Source organism: Heteronotia binoei, chromosome 1 (genome assembly GCF_032191835.1).
Source record: "Heteronotia binoei isolate CCM8104 ecotype False Entrance Well chromosome 1, APGP_CSIRO_Hbin_v1, whole genome shotgun sequence".
NCBI classification, from domain to species: Eukaryota; Metazoa; Chordata; class Lepidosauria; order Squamata; family Gekkonidae; genus Heteronotia; species Heteronotia binoei.
This window is the reverse complement of record NC_083223.1, coordinates 268,127,561-268,150,830: the sequence shown is the minus strand read 5'-3', so window position 1 is coordinate 268,150,830 and position 23,270 is coordinate 268,127,561. Positions and strand designations below refer to the sequence as shown.

At 49.1% G+C, this 23,270-nt stretch overlaps 1 protein-coding gene across 7 annotated transcripts in view; it reads right to left on the bottom strand.

Annotated features, from left to right (window-relative positions):
• The window catches only part of TPM3 (tropomyosin 3), a 127,836-nt gene that overhangs the window by 102,791 nt on the left and 1,775 nt on the right, over window positions 1-23,270 (bottom strand). For all 7 annotated transcript variants that reach the window (XM_060255529.1, XM_060255538.1, XM_060255497.1 and 4 more), the window contains exon 2: window positions 13,397-13,522. In XM_060255529.1, the coding sequence (XP_060111512.1) occupies window positions 13,397-13,522 (126 nt within the window). The remainder of the gene's footprint in view (window positions 1-13,396; window positions 13,523-23,270) is intronic.

Here is a 23,270-nt window from a genome sequence, read left to right as displayed (position 1 = left end):
AACTTTGTTGGTCTTAAAGGTGCACTTGTCTACTGCTTTGTACTCTCTTTGTAAAGCAGGATTTCCTTTTGTCGCTCCTGAACCTACTGCCCATCAGTGCCATCGGATGCCCTCGAGTTCTAATATTTTGAGAGAGGGAGAAACAGTTCTTCTTTGTCAGCGTTCTCTAGCCTGTGCATTATTTTATAAATGTCTATCGTATCCTCCCCCCCCCCCCCTTGGTCATCTCTTTTCTAAACTGAAGAATCCCAGTCCCTTCAGTCTTTCCTCATGTGGAAGGTGCTCCAAACCCCTCGTCATCTTGGTTGACCTTAGGTTGCCAATTCCCAAGCGGGCAGAGAAATCCAAAGCGCAAGGCTTTCCGTGAAAACCAGCCTCCGTGCAACCAACAAACTCACTAAACGTTATAAGAATTAAAAAAGCGTATATTAGTTCATGAAAGACCATACAATTAGACCTTAACAAAACAGGGAGCGTGTTCACCAAGAATCAATCCAGTCTTTATAGCAATCATTGCTCAGTTCATTCCAAGGAATCCTGGTGAAATAGTTGCGCAGATGATCTCTCTCTCTCGGCTTGACTTCGCGAACGAAGATTTAAGAAAGGTGCAGTAGTCCACGTCTGCTGCAGGCTCGCTGGTGGCTGACAAGACCAATGCGGGACAGGCAGGTCCGGCCACAGTGGCTGCAGGGAAAAGTCTGATTTGGGGTTGGTGCTGTAGCAGTGCGATTCTTCCTCAATCTCCTTTTGTCCTCAAGACCAAAGGAAGAGACAGCCTGGTGGATGGTGTGCCTCCATGCTTTGCGATCTGAGGCTAGGTCAGACCACTGGTGATGGTTAATGCAACGGGTACCAAGGGATTTCTTCAAGGAGTCCTTGAACCTCTTCTTTGGTGCCCCTCTATTTCGATGGCCGGTGGAAAGTTCGCCATACAGGGCAATCTTGGGAGGGCGGTGGTTTTCCATCCTGGAGATATGCCCTGCCCAGTGCAGCTGTGTCTTCAACAGCAATGCCTCGATGCTTGTAACCTCCGCCCGCTTGAGGACTTCAGTGTTGGTCACAAAGTCACTCCAGTGGATGTTGAGGATGGTGCGAAGGCAGCGCTGATGAAAGCACTCAAGGAGTCGCAGGTGATGACGGTATAACACCCACAATTCGGAGCCGTAGATGAGGGTTGTCATCACAACCGCTTTGTAAACATTGATCTTTGTGCCTTTTTTCAGATGCTTGTTGCTCCGCACTCTTTTATGCAGTCGGCCAAATGCACGGTTTGCCTTTGCCAGCCTGTTGTCAATCTCCTTGTCGATCTTGGCGTCTGAGGAGATGATGCACCCCAGGTAGCTGAACTGCTGGACTGTCTTCAAAACTGATTCACCCACAGTGATGCAAGGAGGGTGATAATCTTCCTGGGGTGCAGGCTGGTGGAGAACTTCTGTCTTCTTCGGACTAACTTCTAGGCCGAATAGGACGTCATATGCTGCAGAGCTGATACCGAGTGGGAGACAAGTGCAGCATCATCAGCAAACAGTAGCAGATGATCAATGCCTCTCAATATATGCAGCCAGCGATCCAGAAGGCCGAAAAGAACAAGGTCGTACTGGAACCCTGAACGATGATTGCTATAAAGACTGGATTGATTCTTGGCGAACACGTTCCCTATTTTGTTAAGGACTAATTGTACGGTCTTTCGTGAACTAATATACGCTTTTGTTAATTCTTATATTGTTTAGTGAGTTTGTTGGTTGCACGGAGGCTGGCTTTCACGGAAAGCCTTGCGCTTTGGATTTCTCGGCCTATAATTGCCGTGATTCTTTTTTTGCGGGTTGCGCAATCCCCAGGTGGGGGCAGGAGATCCCTCCGTTTGGAGGCCTTCCCCCCACTTCACGGTCACCAAAAAACGCGGGGAGGGAGGGAAATGTCTGTTGGGCTGATTCCCATAAGGTATAATGGAGAATTGATCCATGGGTATCTGGGACTCAGGAGGGCTGTTTTTGAGGTAGAGGCACCACATTTGCAGCATAGCATCCAGTGCCTCTCCCCAAAACACCCTCCAAGTTTCAAAAAGATTGGACCAGGGGGTCCAATCCTATGAGCCCCCAAAGAAGGTGCCCCTATCCGTTATTTCCAGCAGACAGAAGATGTTTAAAAGGTATGCGGTCCCTTAAAATGTGACGGCCAGAACTCCCTTTGGAGTTCACTTAAGCTCGTCACTCCCTTTAGAGTTCAATTATGCCCCTGGCTCCACCCCCAATATCTCCTGGCTCCTTCCCCAAAGTCCCCAGATATTTCTTGAATCGGACTTGGCAACCCTAATCGCCCTCCTCTGTGCTTTTTCCAGCTCAATCGAACAGGCCCCGGAAGGGAGGGCTCTTCAGAGGTGGCCAGCACTCAGATGTCTGTCAAATATTTCCAGGCGATAAATCTGTACAGATAATCCCCTCTTAATGCCAGGCAACAGCTGCGCAGGGCGCTGACAGCCCTTTGCCATTTGATGAATGGGGCAGCCCTCATGCCAAGAGAAACCCAATGCCACTGTTTTCCTAGAGACCACTGTCATCAATACAAGAATTGTGGGTTTGGGAGGGAGCGGGGGTGGGGGGGCATGGCGTACCTTTCCCATCCCAGCCCAGGCATCGGGACAGCACCGATTTGGAGTCTGCTTAGGCCGAACACCAGAGCGTCAATCTCTGAGCAGTCCCAAGGTTTCGTTCTTTGCTGAACTCCGAGGTATGGGTGACTCAAAGCTTCCTTCAGTAGCAGGGGCTTTGTGTGACCCCAAGCAGTTACACGCAAAATGGAAGGAACTGATCTCCAGATGCCAGCCTCCAGGTGGATAACACAACAAAAAATGCAACCTAGTGACCAATTTACTAAGAAGTATATAGAAATCAGTCCAAATATTGATTAAGTTATATAGATTCTTTACACAATTGCCTCGGCGGGGAGGGCGGGGTATAAATAAAATTTATTATTATTATTATTTTCAAAAAAGAGGGACGCAGAGCGTCTCCAGCAGCAATTTCACATCGGCTACAGCGCAAGAAGCCACATATTGAGCTGTAGCCGATGTGAAATTGCTGCTGGAGACGCTCTGTGTCCCTCTTTTTTGAAAATTGTGTAAAGAATCTATATAACTTAATCAATATTGGTCCCAGGTCTGATGAAGACTGGAAAGAAACAAGTACTTAATATATTGGCTTGTCACCACACTACTTTGGGACTTGAATACACATGTTTTGGACATTTGGAATGATTTCTATATCTCTCGGCTTGACTTCGCGAACGAAGATTTAAGAAAGGTGCAGTAGTCCACGTCTGCTGCAGGCTCGCTGGTGGCTGACAAGACCAATGCGGGACAGGCAGGTCCGGCCACAGTGGCTGCAGGGAAAAGTCTGATTTGGGGTTGGTGCTGCAGCAGTACGATTCTTCCTCAATCTCCTTTTGTCCTCAAGACCAGCTATGCGTGCGTTCTCAAAGGAAGAGACAGCCTGGTGGATGGTGTGCCTCCATGCTTTGCGATCTGAGGCTAGGTCAGACCACTGGTGATGGTTAATGCAACAGGTGCCAAGGGATTTCTTCAAGGAGTCCTTGTACCTCTTCTTTGGTGCCCCTCTATTTCGATGGCCGGTGGAGAGTTCGCCATACAGAGCAATCTTGGGAAGGCGGTGGTTTTCCATCCTGGAGATATGCCCTGCCCAGCGCAGCTGTGTCTTCAACAGCAGTGCCTCGATGCTTGTAACCTCTGCCCGCTTGAGGACTTCAGTGTTGGTCACAAAGTCACTCCAGTGGATGTTGAGGATGGTGCGAAGGCAGTGCTGATTTCTATATACTTCTTAGTAAACTGGTCACTAGCTTGCATTTTTTGTTGTGTTATCCATTATAGTGACCTCGCTCGGATTGTATTCTCAGCCTCCAGGTGGAGCCTGGAGATCTGCTTTTACAACTGAACTCCAGCTGGCCGAGATCAGCTCCCCTGGAGAAAATGGCTGCATTGAGGGGTGGAGTCTATGGCACTGTACTATGTTGAGGCCCCTCCCCTCACCAAGCCCCACCCTCTCCTGAATCCACCCACATTTTCCAAAGTGGACCCAGCAAACCTACAGATGATAGAGATCAGGTCCCCTGGAGAAAATAGCTGCTTTGGAGGAATTTCCAAAGAGTAGACATGTTCACCTGTTGCAGCAAAACGTGTACCTGAGTTTCATGGCTCTTGCAAGGCACCCAAGTTCTTTGACTAGCATGAAGCCCACAAAAGGTGATCCTAGAATAAAAACTTGATGGCAGGGCGTACACTGAGGAGGGGCAGTTGCCAAGGGCCCAGGGTTATGACAGGGCCCACAGCTGCTGATTGCCCCACTCACCAGCACTTCACTAGCCGTGCTCCCTGCTGGACACTCTCCCCATTGCTCCTGAGGTAGGACTGCAGACAGGTGTAAGCATTGGCTGACAGGGCTCACGACCTGGCAATAGGACTGCTAAACCTCCAGGTGGGCTCAACAAGATATAGGAAAAACACTGTGCCCAGAGCCAATTTGGTGTAGTGGCTAAGTGCATAGACCCTTATGTGGAAGAATGGGGTTTGAGTCCCCACTCCTCCACCTGCAGGTGCTGGAATGGCCTCGGGTCAGCCATAGCTCTGGCAGAGGTTGTCCTTGAAAGGGCAGCTGCTATTAAGAGCTCCCCCAGCCCCATTTACCTCACAGGGTGTCTGTTGTGGGGGAAGAAGGTAAAGGAGATTGTGAGCTGCTCTGAGACTCTTCGGAGTGGAGGGCAGGATATAAATCCAATATCTTCATCTACCTCACAGGGTGTCTGTTTTGGGAGAGGAAGGTAAAGGAGATTGTGAGCCGCTCTGAGGCTCTTTGGAGTGGAGGGCGGGATATAAATCCAATATCTTAATCTACCTCACAGGGTGTCTGTTGTGGAGGAGGAAGGTAAAGGAGATTGTGAGCCGCTCTGAGACTCTTCGGAGTGGAGGGCGGGATATAAATCCAATATCTTCATCTACCTCACAGGGTGTCTGTTGTGGGGGAGGAAGGTAAAGGAGACCGTGACCGTTCTGAGACTCTGAGATTTAAAGTGAAGAGCAGGGTATAAATCTAGTACCTTCTTCTTCTGAATGGTGTAGTGGTTAAGTGTGTAGACTCTTATCTGGGAGAACCGGGTTTGATTCCCCACTCCTCCACTTGCACTTGCTGAGATGGCCTTGGGTCAGCCATAGCTTCCATAGAAGCTGTCCTTGAAAAGACAGCTGCTGTAAAAGCACTCTCAGCCCCACCTACCTCACAGGGTATTTGTTGTGGGGGGCGAGGGGAAGGTAGAGGAGATTGTGACTGCTCTGAGACTCTGAGATTCAGGGTACAGGGCGGGATATAAATCCAAAACCTTCTTCCAAAATCTTCTTAATAAACTAATCAATCATTGTTTTTGTATTAATTCCATCCCACGGTTATTATTTTATATATGTGCTCATTAAATCAATATTTAGTACTAGCATAGCATTCGTAATTAATTCTTCACACGCAGCAGTTCCACATGGAAAAAACTTTCCTGTGTCACAGAATATAAAGCTCACCACTGAGAGTCCAATTCCTATACAGAAGGCATTTTCTGCAAAATATGTTAACACAAATAACTGTTCTGCTGTCATGACTGATCTCTAGACAACAAAGATCAGTTCCTAAGGTTGCCGGGTCTGACTGAGGGAAAATCTGGGCATTTTGGGGGTGGAGCCAGGAGACTCTGGGGTGGAGCCAGAGGCAAGGCGACAATCACAACTGAACTCTGAAGGGAGTTCCGCCCATCACATTTAAAGGGACCGCACTCCCTTCATTAGAAATGCCTTCCATCCATTAGAAATAATGTAGGATGAGGGTGCCTTATTTTGCGGTTCGTAGAACTGGACCCCTTGGTCAAATCTTTTTGAAACTTTGGGGAAGGGGGGTTCTTGAGGAGAGGCACCAGATGCTATGCTGAAAATCTGGTGCCTCTGCCTCAAAAAACAGTCCCCCCCCCCCTCCCGAGCCAGGACCAGCCCTACACTGTCTGGAACACTAGGCAAGGCTAAATTCTGGTGCCCCCCTCACCACACCGATAACATCACTGAGTCACACGGGGGTAGCTCAGTTTGGCACCTCCAGGAGACCAGTGGCCTAGGCTATCACTTAGTTTGCCTCGTGGCACTGCCAGCCCAGCCCCAGATACCCATGGATCAATTCTCTGTTATACTCTATGGCAGGGGCGGCCAACGGTAGCTCTCCGGATGTTTTTTGCCTACAACTCCCATCAGCCCCAGCCAGCATGGCTGATGACTGGGGCTGATGGGAGTTGTAGGCAAAAAAAACATCCGAAGAGCTACCGTTGGCCACCCCTGCTCTATGGAAATTGGTCTCCATAGGGTATAGTGGAGTGCTCAGCAGACATTTCCCTCCCCCCTCGCTTTCTGATAACACTGAAGTGGGAGGAGGGTCCCCAAACCAGGGGATCCCCTGCCCTCAACTGGGGATTGGCAACCCTATCAGTTCCCCTGCTTTGGACACTGGCATTGTCCTCTGCCTGAGATCCCTCCTCAAAGCCTGCAGTCCCCAGGCTCCACCCCCACCCCCAAAGAAAAACCCTCCAGGTCAGGGATGTCAATCTCATTTGTTATGAGGGCCAGATTTGACATAAATGAGACATTGTTGGACCGGGCCGTGTGTGTAGCGGACATATAAACTTTATAAAGGGCACAAACACAATTAAAGATATTTTTTAACTTAAAATAGAACGTGCTTAAAACATTAGCACGCTTGCAATATTTTGTTTTACAGCCTCTGATAAATGTCACCTCTTGCTACGAATTATTGCATCAAAAACTGCAGACAATGTCTGTGCCGTACCAATCTTGAATATGTTGTTCAGGTGTGCACATTTGTAAGTTGCAAGCCTACTTTTGATTTATGGACATTCAATACAAAGATCTCATCGTCAATGCTTTGAGCCTAAGACCCAGAGGAAAATATGAAGCAGCTGGGCATTGTAAGTTTTTGTGCAGAAGCTGTTTCATGTGCTAGTCAAGAACATGGGAAGGCACCATGGCACAGACTGAGGGCTATGTGCTTGTCTACAAAACTGTAGTCTTCCCCAGAAAAATAACTACAACTCCTATGTGGCAGTGCAAGAACAGAGAGACAGCCATGTACAGTGCTCAGTATCTGCCTACTTACTATCTGGGTGGTCTAAGTTCAAGATCACCAATCATAGGAAAATGTCAAAGAAAAATTAAGGGAAATTTGCTGAGTAAACTTGGGCTGCACACACACTCTCAGCCTAATGCTGACTTGTTCTTGTTCTTCTAAATAGTTCACGTGCTTTCCTACTGAGAAAGACTGGAGGGCATGAATACAGTGAAAAAGAGAAGGGGAACCCAGTTGTACCCATAACAAGCCCAACAAAAGTCACTCTTTCTGTGTGTGTAGCAAGGCAAAAAGCTCATACCTTCAATAAAACGTCGCTAGCCTTAAAAGTGCTTTCTTTGTATCTCTCCTGATGGTAAAGACTAGGAAAAGGAAGCTGGAGCTCTTTCCTTCCTTTCCCAAGGGACAAGGAGAGGGAGGAGCTTCATTCACTAAAAGGAAGAGAGGCTAGGCTCAGTAACTCTGCAGGATGATTGGTTGAGTATGGCAAACTTAATCAATACAGCAGAGCTATAGAGCCAAGCTCCTTCATTGGCTGATGCTCCTCCTCCCTCCTTCTCCCTTTGGGAAAAGGGAGGGGGAAGAGGGAAAGAGCAGGGAGAGGTTGCTTTACTGGCTGCTTAGTGCAGGAGAGAAACACAAAATGGCAACCAGACAAAGCAGGCAAGAGAGAATGAAGCAGACAACAACCAGTTGTTGGAGGGGCTGATTGGAACCCTGTGGGGGCCAGATCCTGCCCACGGGCCGTATGTTTGACACTCCTGCTCCAGGTAGTTCCCACCCCAGTAAGGCTGCCAACCCTCCAGTCCGGGCGGGGGTTCCCCTGCCTGGGAGGTTCCCAACCCGCTGGCCCACATTGAGCCGGTGGGGGGGACCTCACCCGGAAGTGACGTCATCATGCACGATGACATCACCCGGGAGTGACGTCATCATGCCAGCGACACTGCACGGCGTCCACTCTAGGTGTTTCCAGGAAAACGATGGTTTTCCCGGATGCTATAGCCATTTGGGAGGGAAAGCTTTATGGTACAATAGGTACCATAGGGTTTTCTCCGTCCCAAATGGCTAAAGCGTCCGGGGAAGACCATAGAGTTTTCCTGGAAACGCCTAGAGTGGACGCCGGCGCAATGTTTTCTAGCGCGACAATGTCACTTCCAGGTGACGTCATTGTGCCAAGCATGCAATGCGCGCGCAAAGATAGTCCCCCACTTGAGACACAGAGGTTAGGGTTGCCAAGTCCAATTCAAGAAATATCTGGGGGCTTTGGGGGTGGAGCCAGGAGACATTAGGGGTGGAGTCAAGATCAAGGCTGTGACAAGCATAATTGAACTCCAAAGGGAGTTCTGGCCATCACATTTAAAGGGACGGCACACCTTTTCAATTCCTTCCATCCATAGGAAATCATGAAGGATAGGGGCACCTTCTTTTGGGGCTCATAGAATTGGACCCCCAGGTCCAATCTTTTTGAAACTTGGGGGGTATTTTGGGGAGAGGCACTAGATGGTATACTGAAAATTTGGTGCCTCTACCCCCCAAAACAGCCCCCCCCCGAGCCCCAGATACCCACGGATCAATTCTCCATGATTTTCTATGGGAATAAATCTCCATAGGGAATAACAGAGTTCCCAGCAGACATTTCCCTTCTCTTCCCCTGCTTTCTGATGACCCTGAAGCGGGGGGAGGGCCTCCAAACCGGGGGATCCCCTGCCCCTACCTGGGGATTGGCAACCCTAACAGAGGTACTTGGCAACCCTACATCCCAGAGCTGGCAACGCTAGCCGGCAGGAAAAGGACACACAGGCAGGCGAGTGAGAGTTAAGAAAGGAGGGCCCCAGCGGTGCTTGGTGGTGGGGAGGTGGGGTCCTGTGAACTCTCTGCTCCAGGGGGACCCCAAAACTAGGGTTGCCAAGTTCGACTCAAGAAATATCTGGGGGCTTTGGGGGTGGAGCCAGGAGCAAGGTTGTGACAAATATGGCTGAACTCCAAAGGGAGTTCTGGCCATCACATTTAAAGGGACCGCACACTTTTAAAATGCCTTCCCTCTGTTGGAAAGAATGAAGGATAAGGGTGGCTTCTTTGGGAGCTCATAGAATTGGACCCCTTGGTCCAATCTGTTTGAAACTTGGAGAGTCTGTTGGGGAGAGGCTTTGGATGCTGTGCTGTGAATTTGGTGCCTCTACCTCAAAGAACAGCCCCCCACAAGTCCCAGATACCTACAGATCCATTCTCCATTATACCCTAAGTAGGCTTCCCAATCCCCACGTCCCAGAGGGGGATCCCACGGTTTTACAGCCTTCCCCCCTCCCCACCCCCAGAGCCATCATGCACCTCTATGAACAGGAAGACCCGCCCCCAGAGCCATCATGCACCTCTATGAACGATTCCCATAGGGAATGATGGGGAATTGATCCGCGGGTATCGGGGGCTCTGGGGGGGGCTGTTTTTTGAGATAGAGGCACCAAATTTTCAGTATAGCATCTAGTGCCTCTCCCCAAAATACCTTCCAAGTTTCAAAAAGATTGGACCAGGGGGTCCAAGTCTATGAGCCCCAAAAGAAGGTGCCCCAATCCATTATTTCCTATGGAAGGACAGCATTTAAAAATTTGTGCAGTCCCTTTAAATGTGATGGCCAGAACTCCCTTGAAGTTCAATTATGCTTGTCACACCCTTGCTCTCGGCTCCGCCCCAATGTCTCCTGGCTCCACCCCCAAAGTCCCCAGATATTTCTTAAATTGGACTTGGCAACCCTAACCCTAAGGGAATCAATCTCCATAGGGAATAAGGGAATGCCCAGCAGACATTTCCCTCCCTCCCATCTTTCTGATGACTCTGAAGCAGGGGGAGGGCCTCCAAACTGGGGGGTCCCCTGCCCCCACCTGGGGATTGGCAACCCTACCCAAAACCTGGAACTGGCCCTGCTTGAAGGTACCTCAAGACTCACTGACTGACTGGAAAAGGAAACTCCTCTCCACTTCAGCAGCGCTAACCTGCTCCAGACTATCTTCACTGACTGACAGCCGCTCCTGGTATTCGGAGACAATTTCCTCAGCCTGAAATGCTTAAGCCGGAGGTCATGCCAGTTGTACCTGGGACCTTCTGCGTGCAAAATGCATGCTTTACCAATGAGCTCTGGGTGGAGAATATACCTGGAGATTTTGGGGGTGAAGCCTGTGGACACCAGGGTTTGAGGAGGGGAGGGGAGACCTCAGCAGGGTACAGTGGCCTAGAGTCCACCCTCCGAAGCAGCCATTTTCTCCAGGGGAACTGATCTCGGCCATCTGGAGATCAACTGTAATAGTGGGGAATCTCCAGGTCCCACCTGGAGGTTGGTAATCCTAGACCAAGGGTGTCAAACACGCAGCTCGGGGGACGAATCAGTCCCCCGGAGGGCTCCTATCAGGACCCCGAGCAAATGGCTCTTGTCTGCTTCCTTCTCCCTCTTTCTTGCTTCCTTCTTGCTTTACAGGGTTCGCTCAATCGCACAGGAGCAACAGAGCAAAACCTTGGTTTTCTCCATTGGTTGAGGCTCCTCCCCCTCCTGGTCCCCTGAGGAAGGACCCCAAAACTAGGGTTGCCAAGTTCGACTCAAGAAATATCTGGGGGCTTTCTCTCTTCCTTTACCCATTTCTCAGGATCCCATGGGAGAAATACAAAGAAGCACCTTTAAGACCAACAAGTGCTAAATGTTTTAAGCATGTTTCATTTTAAGGGTTTTTTTTTTTAAATAATCCTTAGTCATGTTTGTCTGTGTCTTTGATAAAGTTTATATCTCTGCTACCTAATCTTAAATAAGTACACACAGGGCCCAGCCAAGTTCTCATTTATGTCAGATCCAGCCCTCATAACAAACAAGTTTGACACCCATAGAGGGACCTCAGTGTATGTGTGTGTGGGGGGGTCTACCCTTCAAAAGTGCCATTCTCTTCAGGGAAACTGATCTCTGGGATCTGGAAGGAAGATGTACCGTAATTCTTATTCTGGGAAATCTTCAGCCCGCCCCCCCCCCCCCCCCAGAAGCTGGCAACAGTTTGCCACAGGCGACTGGCAAAGTCGAGGCATGCAAGCAAGTGTTCTGTGTTCACTGTGGTTATTAGCCGAGTTAGTCAGTTTGCATTGACATGGAAAGTTGAAGTGAGAGCGCAGAGTTTTCAAGGAGAAACCCCATCTAAAGATAGTGGGGTGGAGCTGGGGCTACGTTAGTCTTGTGCAAAAGTTCAGCGGCCGTTTGGTGAGGCTTCAGTCATCGGCCTGACCGCAAAGTTTGTTGGAAAAGATAAGGCTATTTTCAGAACAAGAGCATTTCCTTTCCCTTGGCTGGAGCTTCCAGCACTTTCCATTTTTCTGGCCACAGAGGTCAGGGTATGGAAGGATGTGACCCGCTTGCTCCATCCAAAACACCACAGGACTTTAGGACAGTTGTTTGATCCTTTTCTCTCTTTTTCTGCATTAATTAACTAACAAAGAATTGAAGAACAACAAGAAGAACAAGAAGACTGCAGATTTATACCCCTCCCGTCTCTCTGAATCAGAGAATCAGAACGGCTTACAATCTCCTAAATCTTCTTCCCCCACAACAGACGCCCTGTGAGGCAGGTGGGGCTGAGAGAGCTTTCACAAAAGCTGCCCTTTCAAGGACAACTCTTGTGAAAGCTATGGCCGACCCAAGGCCATTCCAGCAGCTGTAAGTGGAGGAGTGGGGAATCAAACCCGGTTCTCCCAGATAAGAGTCCACACACTTAACCACTGCACCAAACTGGCTCTCTACGCACCAAACTGGCTCTCCACCTTGGAGTGGGGGGTGGCGAGAACTAGGGGAACAAAATTTTCATGGACCCATTGTGCTGAGTGACCAAAGATCCAGTTAAAACATGGCTGGTATATTGTTATAAATTCAGCAATCAGCATCCCCTTTTTTGAACATGTGTGACTAAAGGCCAGACAGACATTATCTCTCAGCCTAACCCACCTCTCAGCTTCCCATTGCTGGCCCGTCATAGAGTCGATCCTTCAAAACAGCCATTTTCTCCAGGGGAGCTGATCTCTGCCAGCTGGAGATCAGTTGTAAAAGCTGGAGATCTCCAGGCCCCACCTGGAGGCTGGCAACCCTAATACAAGAGGTCCCCACATGGTGCCCAGCAATATCTTTTCCGGCACCTGCCAAGTGCTTTTAGAAGAGGGGTGGAGCCAGGTAGGGCTTTTATCCAGCAAGCCTTCTAATTGATTGTTGGAGATTTCATTAGCTGTGCAGATTTTTTTTTAAGTGGTTTCGGCAGCAGCTGCTACCACAGCAAAAGGGTCTTCACCGTGTGACTAGTAACAAGCTGTCTGTATGCAAGAAATTATTTTTAAATAATATCTTCATTTTCAAAAGTATCATGTTTAACAGAGCTTGTGCCTCAAACGGTGAGTTCCTATTCAAGTTAATATTCAATTGAATATTATTGGACTGTTTGTACTGCCTTTGGTGGGGGGGGGGGTTTCTCTGCTTGCTGATTTGTTTCCATACTTCAAGTTAGTTCTGCCTCCTCTGGCAGCCATTTTGTGGGTACACTGCACCTCCTCTGTGGTTGCACACCAACTCCTCTGGCAGCAATTTTGCGATTGGCCTCACCTTCTGTGGCAGCCATTTTGTGATCGGCCATGTCTTCTGTGGTGGCCATTTTGTGATTGGCCTTGCCTCCTGTGGCAGCCATTTTGTAATTGGCCATGTCTCCTGTGGTAGCCATTTTGTTACTAGCCCCACCTCCTGTGGCAGCCATTTTGTATTTGCACCCACCATCAGATTCCAAAGGTGTCCACAGGCTCAGAAAGGCAATGGGGACCCTGTTCTAATATACCACATTCTCTCTCTCTCGGCTTGACTACGCGAACGAAGATTTAAGAAAGGTGCAGTAGTCCATGTCTGCTGCAGGCTCGCTGGTGGCTGACAAGACCAATGCGGGACAGGCAGGTCCGGCCACAGTGGCTGCAGGGAAAAGTCTGATTTGGGGTTGGTGCTGTAGCAGTATGATTCTTAAGGATGCCCGTTGACCGCGGCTAGCCAACTGGGGGGGGACGAGACGAGCTTTGTTTAGGCCACCTTTTCTAGGCCCCTCTCCATATGGAGCACGTTACCATCACCCCAACAGCAGTACCCCAACTCCCACCTAAAAAGTGAATTAGTGAATTATCGCATGTGCCTCTCAGACATAGCTGTCAACCCCCCCTCCCGCGGTACGTACATCTGCGGCCTTCTTCTCAGCCACCTCCAGCTTCTCCTGTGCGTCTTTGAGAGCCTCAGAATATTTGTCCAGTTCATCCTCTGTCCCCTTCAGCTTCTTCTGCATGGCAGCCAGTTCATCTTCCAACTACAGGATGAGCAAGAAAGATAGAAAGAGGGCATTGACACAGCATAGAATACCTGTTCACTTTCTTTCCATACTCCTCAGATGTATCCTAATATTTAAACCAGGGGTGTCAAACATGAGGCCTGGGGGCTGATTTAGGCCCCCAAACTACTCCTATCAGGCCCCCAAGCTACTGGCTCTTGTCTGCTTCCTTCTCCCTCTCTCTTGCTTCCTTCTGCATCACAGCTTGCTTTGCAAGGCTTGCTCAACCGCACAGGAGCTACAGAGCAAAACCTCAGTTTTCTCCATTGGTTGAGGCTCCTCCTCCTGGTTCCTCTGGGGAGGAGGAAGGGAAAGAGCCCGAGCTTCCTTTGCCCAGTTCCCTGGATCCCATGGGAGAAATACAAAGAAAGCACATTTAAGACTGACAAGTGCTAATGTTTTAAGCATGTTTTCAGTTTTTAAATATATATATATATTTAGTCGTGTTTGTCTGTGTCCTTTAAAAAGCTTGTATCTCTGATACTTAAACTTAAATAGGTACACACATGGTCCGGCCCGACAAGGTCTCATTTATGTCAGATCCGGCCCTCTGTTCAACACCCCTGATTAAATCCTCCCTTAGTATCACACAGATTTCAAAAGGGAGGTGCCAGCAAGAAGCTGCTTGATTAGGAATTCAAGTGCAGATTTTATATTCTTAGACCTGGACTGTCTCAACAGGACTGGAGTGGTTCGTTCTCTAGAGAAAATAATTGTCCCTCCCTATGTACATGGTTTCCTGTTCATCCCAGTTTGTTAATTCAGCTGTTGGGGCTGGCCCACACCCGCTCTGAGTGGATTGACTGGATCTCATTTGCATTTGTGGTGTGCATTGTAAAGTCACACACCTTTTCTTGGGAAACTTCAGGCATGTCTTTGAAACAACAAACCCCTCTTCTTAGGTTTGTAGGTTTGGGTATATTCAGGGCTTTTTTTTTTTTTTTTTGCAGAAAAAGCCCAGCAGGAATTCATAAGAACATAAGAGAAGCCATGTTGGATCAGGCCAATGGCCCATCCAGTCCAACACTCTGTGTCACATAAGAACAGAAGAGAAGCCATGTTGGATCAGGCCAGTGGCCCCTCCAGTCCAACACTCTGTGTCACATAAGAACACAAGAGAAGCCATGTAGGATCAGGCCAATGGCCTCTCCAGTCCAATACTCTGTGTCACATAAGAACAGAAGAGAAGCCATGTTGGATCAGGCCAGTGGCCCCTCCAGTCCAACACTCTGTGTCACATAAGAACACAAGAGAAGCCATGTAGGATCAGGCCAATGGCCTCTCCAGTCCAATACTCTGTGTCACATAAGAACATAAGAGAAGCCATGTTGGATCAGGCCAATGGCCCATCCAGTCCAACACTCTGTGTCACATAAGAACAGAAGAGAAGCCATGTTGGATCAGGCCAATGGCCCATCCAGTCCAACACTCTGTGTCACATAAGAACAGAAGAGAAGCCATGTTGGATCAGGCCAATGGCCCATCCAGTCCAACACTCTGTGTCACATAAGAACACAAGAGAAGCCATGTTGGATCAGGCCAATGGCCTCTCCAGTCCAATACTCTGTGTCACATAAGAACACAAGAGAAGCCATGTTGGATCAGGCCAATGGCCTCTCCAGTCCAATACTCTGTGTCACATAAGAACACAAGAGAAGCCATGTTGGATCAGGCCAATGGCCTCTCCAGTCCAATACTCTGTGTCACATAAGAACACAAGAGAAGCCATGTTGGATCAGGCCAATGGCCTCTCCAGTCCAATACTCTGTGTCACATAAGAACACAAGAGAAGCCATGTTGGATCAGGCCAATGGCCTCTCCAGTCCAATACTCTGTGTCACACAGTGGCCATAAGAGCATAAGAGAAGGCATGTTGGATCAGGCCAATGGCCCATCCAGTCCAACACTCTGTGTCACACAGTGGCCATAAGAGCATGAGAGAAGCCATGTTGGATCAGGCCAATGGCCCATCCAGTCCAACACTCTGTGTCACACAGTGGCCATAAGAACATGAGAGAAGCCATGTTGGATCAGGCCAATGGCCCATCCAGTCCAACACTCTGTGTCACATAAGAACACAAGAGAAGCCATGTTGGATCCGGCCAATGGCCTCTCCAGTCCAATACTCTGTGTCACACAGTGGGCATAAGAACATAAGAGAAGCCATGTTGGATCAGGCCAATGGCCCATCCAGTCCAACACTCTGTGTCACACAGTGGCCATAAGAACATAAGAGAAGCCATGTTGGATCAGGCCAATGGCCCATCCAGTCCAACACTCTGTCTCACACAGTGGCCATAAGAACATAAGAGAAGCCATGTTGGATCAGGCCAATGGCCCATCCAGTCCAACACTCTGTCTCACACAGTGGCCATAAGAACATAAGAGAAGCCATGTTGGATCAGGCCAATGGCCCATCCAGTCCAACACTCTGTGTCACACAGTGGCCATAGGAACATAAGAGAAGCCATGTTGGATCAGGCCAATGGCCCATCCAGTCCAACACTCTGTGTCACATAAGAACACAAGAGAAGCCATGTTGGATCAGGCCAATGGCCTCTCCAGTCCAATACTCTGTGTCACACAGTGGCCATAAGAACATAAGAGAAGCCATGTTGGATCAGGCCAGTGGCCCATCCAGTCCAACACTCTGTGTCACATAAGAACACAAGAGAAGCCATGTTGGATCCGGCCAATGGCCTCTCCAGTCCAATACTCTGTGTCACACAGTGGGCATAAGAACATAAGAGAAGCCATGTTGGATCAGGCCAATGGCCCTTCCAGTCCAACACTCTGTGTCACACAGTGGCCATAAGAACATAAGAGAAGCCATGTTGGATCAGGCCAATGGCCCATCCAGTCCAACACTCTGTGTCACACAGTGGCCATAAGAACATAAGAGAAGCCATGTTGGATCAGGCCAATAGCCCATCCAGTCCAACACTCTGTGTCACACAGTGGCCATAAGAATATAAGAGAAGCCATGTTGGATCAGGCCAATGGCCCATCCAGTCCAACACTCTGTGTCACATAAGAACACAAGAGAAGCCATGTTGGATCAGGCCAATGGCCTCTCCAGTCCAATACTCTGTGTCACACAGTGGCCATAAGAACATAAGAGAAGCCATGTTGGATCAGGCCAATGGCCCATCCAGTCCAACACTCTGTGTCACATAAGAACACAAGAGAAGCCATGTTGGATCCGGCCAATGGCCCCTCCAGTCCAACACTCTGTGTCACACAGTGGCCATAAGAGCATAAGAGAAGCCATGTTGGATCAGGCCAGCGGCCCATCCAGTCCAACACTCTGTGTCACACAGTGGCCAAAAACCCCCAAGTGCCATCAGGAGGTCCACCAGTGGGACCAGGACACTAGAAGCCCTCCCCCTGTTGCCGCCCCGCCAAGCACCAAGAATACAGAGCATCACTTGCCCCAGACATAAGAACATGAGAAGTCATGTTGAATCAGGCCAATGGCTCATCCAGTCCAACACTCTGTCACACAGTAGTCAAAAAAACCCCAAGTGCCATCAGGAGGTCCACGAGTGGGACCAGGGCACTAGAAGCCCTGCTGTTGTGACCCCCAAGCGCCAAATTATTTGCATATTAGGCCACACTAGGGTTGCCAAGTCCAATTCAAGAAATATCTGGGGGCTTTGGGGGTGGAGCCAGGAGACTTTGGGGGTGGAGCCAGGAGACATTAGGGGTGGAGCCAAGATCAGGGCTGTGACATGCATAATTGACCTCCGAAGGGAATTCTGGCCATCACATTTAATGGGACGGCACACCTTTTCAATGCCTTCCTTCCATAGGAAATAATGAAGGATAAGGGCACCTTCTTTTGAGGCTCATAGAATTGGACCCCCTGGTCCAATCGTTTTGAAACTTAGGGGATATATTGGGGAGAGGCACTAGATGCTGTACTGAAAATTTGGTGCCTCTATCTAAAAAAACAACCCCCCCCCCAGAGCCCCAGATACCCGCGGATCAATTCTCCATTATTTTCTATGGGAATAAATCTCCATAGGGAATAACAGAGTTCCCAGCAGACATTTCCCTCCCCTCCCCCCGCTTTCTGATGACCCTGAAGCAGGGGGAGGGCCTCCAAACCGGGGGATCCCCTGCCCCCACCTGGGGATTGGCAACCCTAGGCCACACCCCCTAACACCAAGCCAGCCAGAACTGCATTCCTGCTCAAAAAAAAGCCCTGGGTATATATATCTGTGCCAACAGCACTTCACGCATGTGATGAAGTGGGTTTTGGCTCACATGGCATAATAAGCAGTCTTGAAGAAAGCATAGTGTTAAATAGTGGGTTCGATACATGGGGAGGCTTAGTTGCAGTTGATTACAGCTCTTTAATAGTGATTACAACATGGTAATAGGCAAACCAAGACTGAGGAGCTGGCCCAGTAGGGCCTACTATATTCTTGTGCTAGAACGTCATTGGGTCATTCAAACCATCAGGGGGCTGGCAATTGGTCCAGGGAAGCAGGAATTTGGTTAGGGTTGCCAGGTTCAATTCAAGAAATATCTGGGGACTTTGGGGGTGGAGCCAGGAGACATTGGGGGTGGAGCCAGGAACAAGGTTGTGACAAGCATAATTGAACTCTAGAGGGAGTTCTGGCCATCACATTGAAAGAGACCACATACCTTTTCATGCCTTCCCTTCACTGGGAATAATGAAGGATAGGGGCACCTTCTTTTGGGGCTCATAGAATTGGAACCCCTGGACCAACCTTTTCGAAATTTGCAAATTTGGTGCCTCGACCTGAAAAAGCAGCCCCCGCAGAGCTCCAGATACCTGCGGATCAATTATCCATTATTAAGTATGGAAATTGGTCTCCATAGGGAATAATGGAGTGCCCAGGAGACATTTCCCTCCCCCCCTGCTTTCTGATGGCCCTGAAGCAGGGGGAGGGCCTCCAAACTGGGGGATCCCCTGCCCCCACCTGGCGATTGGCAACCCTACCTGTGGCATTGACTTAAGACTGTCCATAATGTCTGGGGGGGGGTTGGGGATGTTCAGCCTCCTTTCTCATTTGTTTAAGTCAAGTTGTCACAGTTGTTCATTTTCTATTTAACGTTTCGAAATCTAGCAATGTAAATACAGAAGTGCACCAGCCTAAAGAGGGGCTGGGGGTGCGGCACGGAGATTTTTGTCTTCATTTGAGCTTTTAGGGCATTTTAGAGAGTTCCAATGGGTCAGTGCTTCTCAGCCGCCTGACCCAAAACTGCAAGGTGTGTCAACCCACAGTGGATCCTACACATTTACAGAACTGAAATGGATCAACCAGAACCAATGCAAAGTATGCAATAAGAACATAAAGAACTGCCCTACTGCCATGTAGGGTTGGGAATTCAGGGTACAGGAATTCCTGGAGGTTTGGAGGTGGACCCTGGGAAAGGTAGAGTATGGGGCAGCAGATCTCAGCTTAGCCTACCTCACAAGTTTGCTAGGAAGATACTGATTTAAAACATGTACAAGCCACCTTTCTGCCTTGCAAAACTCAAAGCAGCTGACAAAACAACAGTTATAAAATGGGAGAGAGAACAATGTAAACAGGGTGGCCAAAGTGCGGCTCGGGAGCCACATGTGCCTCTATTATTGTGTAGCTCTCAAAGCCACCACCACCCCGTCACCTGGCTTGGAGAAGGCATCTCTCTCTTTAAATAACTTCTCCAAGCCATGCTGCCTGGTGGCTTGGAGAATGCATTTACAGTTAAAGCTGCTTTCTTTCCATCTCTCCCTCTCTCCTCCTTCCCATCTATTTTTCTTCCTTCCTTCCTTCCTTCCTTCCTTCCTTCCTTCCTTCCTTCCTTCCTTCCTTCCTTCCTTCCCTCCCTCCCTCCCTCCCTTCCTTCCTTCCTTCCTTCCTTCCTTCCTTCCTTCCTTCCTTCCTTCCTTCCTTCCTTCCTTCCTTCCTTCCTTCCCTCCCTCCCTCCCTCCCTCCCTCCCTCTCAGCTCTCAAACATCTGACATTCATATCTTACAGCTCTCAAACAATTATTCTACGTGACTCTTACATTAAGCAAGTTTGGCCACCCCTACTGCAAGCCATTTCTGGTTCCCACTGGGGAGAAAGGCAAGGTATACATGAATGAATAAAATCCTTTGTGAAGTCTGATTTATTAGCTATTGTCAATCTTTGATACAATTTTAACAAGTTGTAAAAGGTAAAAAGGTAATCCCCTGTGCTACCCTTTGGGGTTACGTGGCATCACGATGTTTTCACGGCAGACTTTTTTTTTTTACGGGCTAGTTTGCCCTTGCCTTCCCCAGTCATCTACGCTTCCCCCCCCCCCCGCAAGCTGGGTACCGACCTCGGAATGATGGAAGGCTGAGTCAACCTCGAGCCGGCTACCTGAACCCAGCTTCCACCGGGATCGAACTCAGGTCATGAGCAGAGCTTAGGACAGCAGTACTGCAGCTTTATCACTCTGTGCCACGGGGCTCCTTAACACCTTGTAAGCTACCTGGAAATCTTTGAGGGTGAAAAGTGGGGAGCATAAATGTTCTTCTTCGATCCCTACTGTCTTCAAACCCTCGGCTTGTGCAGTTCAGGAAGGGCTGACCCGAGTTCTTGAATACCCAGCTCAAAATAAACCAGGCCTGACTGGAAATACAGAACGCTGAGCCTCCTATGCCCCTTCCTGTCCTATTGTCAGCACTTTGGTCACTCTGGAGTCATCCGGAGCACAGCCGCACTGGCCTTTCCCTCTGTTGTTTGCCATCCCTTTGTCAGCCTCGAGGAATGTGAAACTGGAACCCGTTGGAGAAGCGAGGGACCCGGCTCGCACGCAGATTCTTTCAGCCTCCTCTCCCTGCCTCTCCTCGGACCCACAACCAGGAAAGAGGGGAGCTGGACAGTTTGACCCAGGGTTTTGTTTTTTAAACAGGAGCACACAGGAACACAGTTCCGGCTGGCTTGGTGTCAGGGGGTGTGGCCTAATATGCAAAAAACCCAGGCCCGTAATGAAGAGGGACCCCTGAATAATTAATGAATACCTCAATAATAATAATAATAATGGAAAATATGGTTGTGCCTTCAAAAGAGAATGTCTGACGCAACATTTAGAGTGACTGTTGAGAGGCCTCTAAGAGGAGCTTCTGCTAAACTGTTAAAACCAGACAGGCTGAGGGTGTGACTCCAGGATAACAGGGGCCCCACAGAGAAGGAGCTTCTTGCTGATAACACAGAGGGACAGAGCAGGGGAAAACGACAAGAAATTACTGGAAGGAAAGCAGGAGGTGGAGCATTTGAATTAGATAAGAGGGGGCTTTGTCTGCTTGTTTTGGGGATGAATAAAAATGGTCAGAAGGCTGATGATTTGAACTTAGTCATCTTGAGCTTATGCTGACAAGTTCTGCTTTGATGTCAAAGTAAAATACCTCGCTTCAAAGCAAGCAATGTGTGGGGCTTCGTTATTTACCTGCTACAGTAGCTACTGTGGGGCCTGGGAGGGGCCAGGCCCATCCTTTCAACCCCCCTTCCAACTATATGGCCCCTCCACTGGAGGGCCCCCAATCTGTCCCCTTTGCTTACCACCGCTCTGAACAAGTAGTAGCATTGCTGATGGTCTTTCCGCTTTCCCCCCCTCCCCTTCTCTAACACAGGGTGCAGAGCAAAGGGGAGCAGGAGAGAGAGTCAAGAGGTCTCTGTCTCTCCGAGAGAGGGGCACATAAGAAAGGGGTGGAGGGAGCAGAGCTGCTGTGACTGCCCAGACACAAAGGGGGGGTTAGCCTGTGGGATTCAAGGCAGCTTACAGTGTGGAGAAACCTGGGCTGCCAAACCAGGTGGCCCCCCCGCCCCCAACAACAAATCCTACAGTGAGCGCCACCAAACATGAAATCCTGGCTACGGCCCTGAAAAAGCCTCGTGTGAAACAATGGTGACGTCAGGGGGTGTGGCCTAATAGGCAACTGAGTCCCTGTTGGACTTTTTCTACAAAAAGCCCCGTGTGAAACAATGGTGATGTCAGGGGGTGTGGCCTAATAGGCAACTGAGTCCCTGTTGGGCTTTTTCTACAAAAAGCCCCGTGTGAAACAATGGTGACGTCAGGGGGTGTGTCCTAATATGCAACTGAGTTCCTGTTGGGCTTTTTCTACAAAAAGCCCCGTGTGAAACAATGGTGACGTCAGGGGGTGTGGCCTAATATGCAACTGAGTTCCTGTTGGGCTTTTTCTACAAAAAACCTCGTGTGAAACAATGGTGATGTCAGGGGGTGTGGCCTAATATGCAACTGAGTTCCTGTTGGGCTTTTTCTACAAAAAGCCCCGTGTGAAACAATGGTGATGTCAGGGGGTGTGGCCTAATATGCAACTGAGTTCCTGTTGGGCTTTTTCTACAAAAAGCCCCGTGTGAAACAATGGTGATGTCAGGGGGTGTGGCCTAATATGCAACTGAGTTCCTGTTGGGCTTTTTCTACAAAAAACCCCGTGTGAAACAACGGTGACGTCAGGGGTGTGTGGCCTAATAGGCAACTGAGTTCCTGTTGGGCTTTTTCTACAAAAAGCCCCGTGTGAAACAATGGTGACTTCAGGGGGTGTGGCCTAATATGCAACTGAGTTCCTGTTGGGCTTTTTCTACAAAAAGCCCTGTGTGAAACAATGGTGACGTCAGGGGGTGTGGCCTAATATGCAACTGAGTCACTGCTGGACTTTTTCTACAAAAAAAGAGCCCTGGTTTAATCTAAACCAGGACTTGCCATCAGGAGTCCTGGGAAAATCAGCTTTCTGTTCTGAGTTCTAGTGCTGGTTGCTGTGAATCATCAAGGAGGCCTCTGAGCATAGGCATTTTGCTCTTCAAAGCTTCAAGCTCATACTGTATGCTATAGCTATCCTGGGTGACTGGAGGCAGTTCTTATTTTTTATTGGAACTCTCTATCTGGGGCAGTGATGCCCTGTATTCTTGGTGCTTGGGGGGTACGGATGCCAAGTCCCATTCAAGAAATATCTAGAGACTTTGGAGGTGGAGCCAGGATACTTTGGGGGTGGAGCCAGGAGACATTGAGGGTGAAGCCAAGAGCCAGGGTGTGACAAGCATCACTGAACTCCAAAGGGAGTTCTGGCCATCACATTTAAAGCGATCACACACCTTTTAAATGCCTTCCCTCCATTGAAAATAATGGCTAGGGGCACCTTTTGGGGGGCTCTTAGAATAGGACCCCCTGGTCCAATCCTTTTGAAACTTGGAAGGTCCTTTGAGGAGAGGCACCAGATGCTATGCTGCAAATTTGGTGCATCTAACTCAAGGAACAGCTCTCCCAGATAACTGTGGATCAATTCTCCATTATACCCTACGGGAATCAGTCTCCATAGGGTATAATGGAATGTAAGCATGAATTGCTAGTATTGTTATTCCCCATGGCTGGACTCCCTCCCCAGAAACTCAAAAAGTTAAATCTCTGAATACAGTGGTTGGGGGCCTGGGGGTGGGGTGATGGAATCGTCTTAGAAAGGGCAGCATGTATCTCCATCAGAGGACTGTGTCTATGCAGGATTTCATGTGGAAGTCTTTCCCTTCACTTACTGCCTGGATCTTTTAACTGGAGACTCCAGGGGTTAGGGTTGCCAAGTCTAATTCAAGAAATATCTGGGGACGTAGGGGGTGGAGCCAGGAGACTTTGGGGGTGGGACCAGGAGCAAGGGTGTGAGAAGCACGATAGAACTCCAAAGGCCTTCACATTTAAAGGGACCGCACACCTTTTATATGCCTTCCCTATG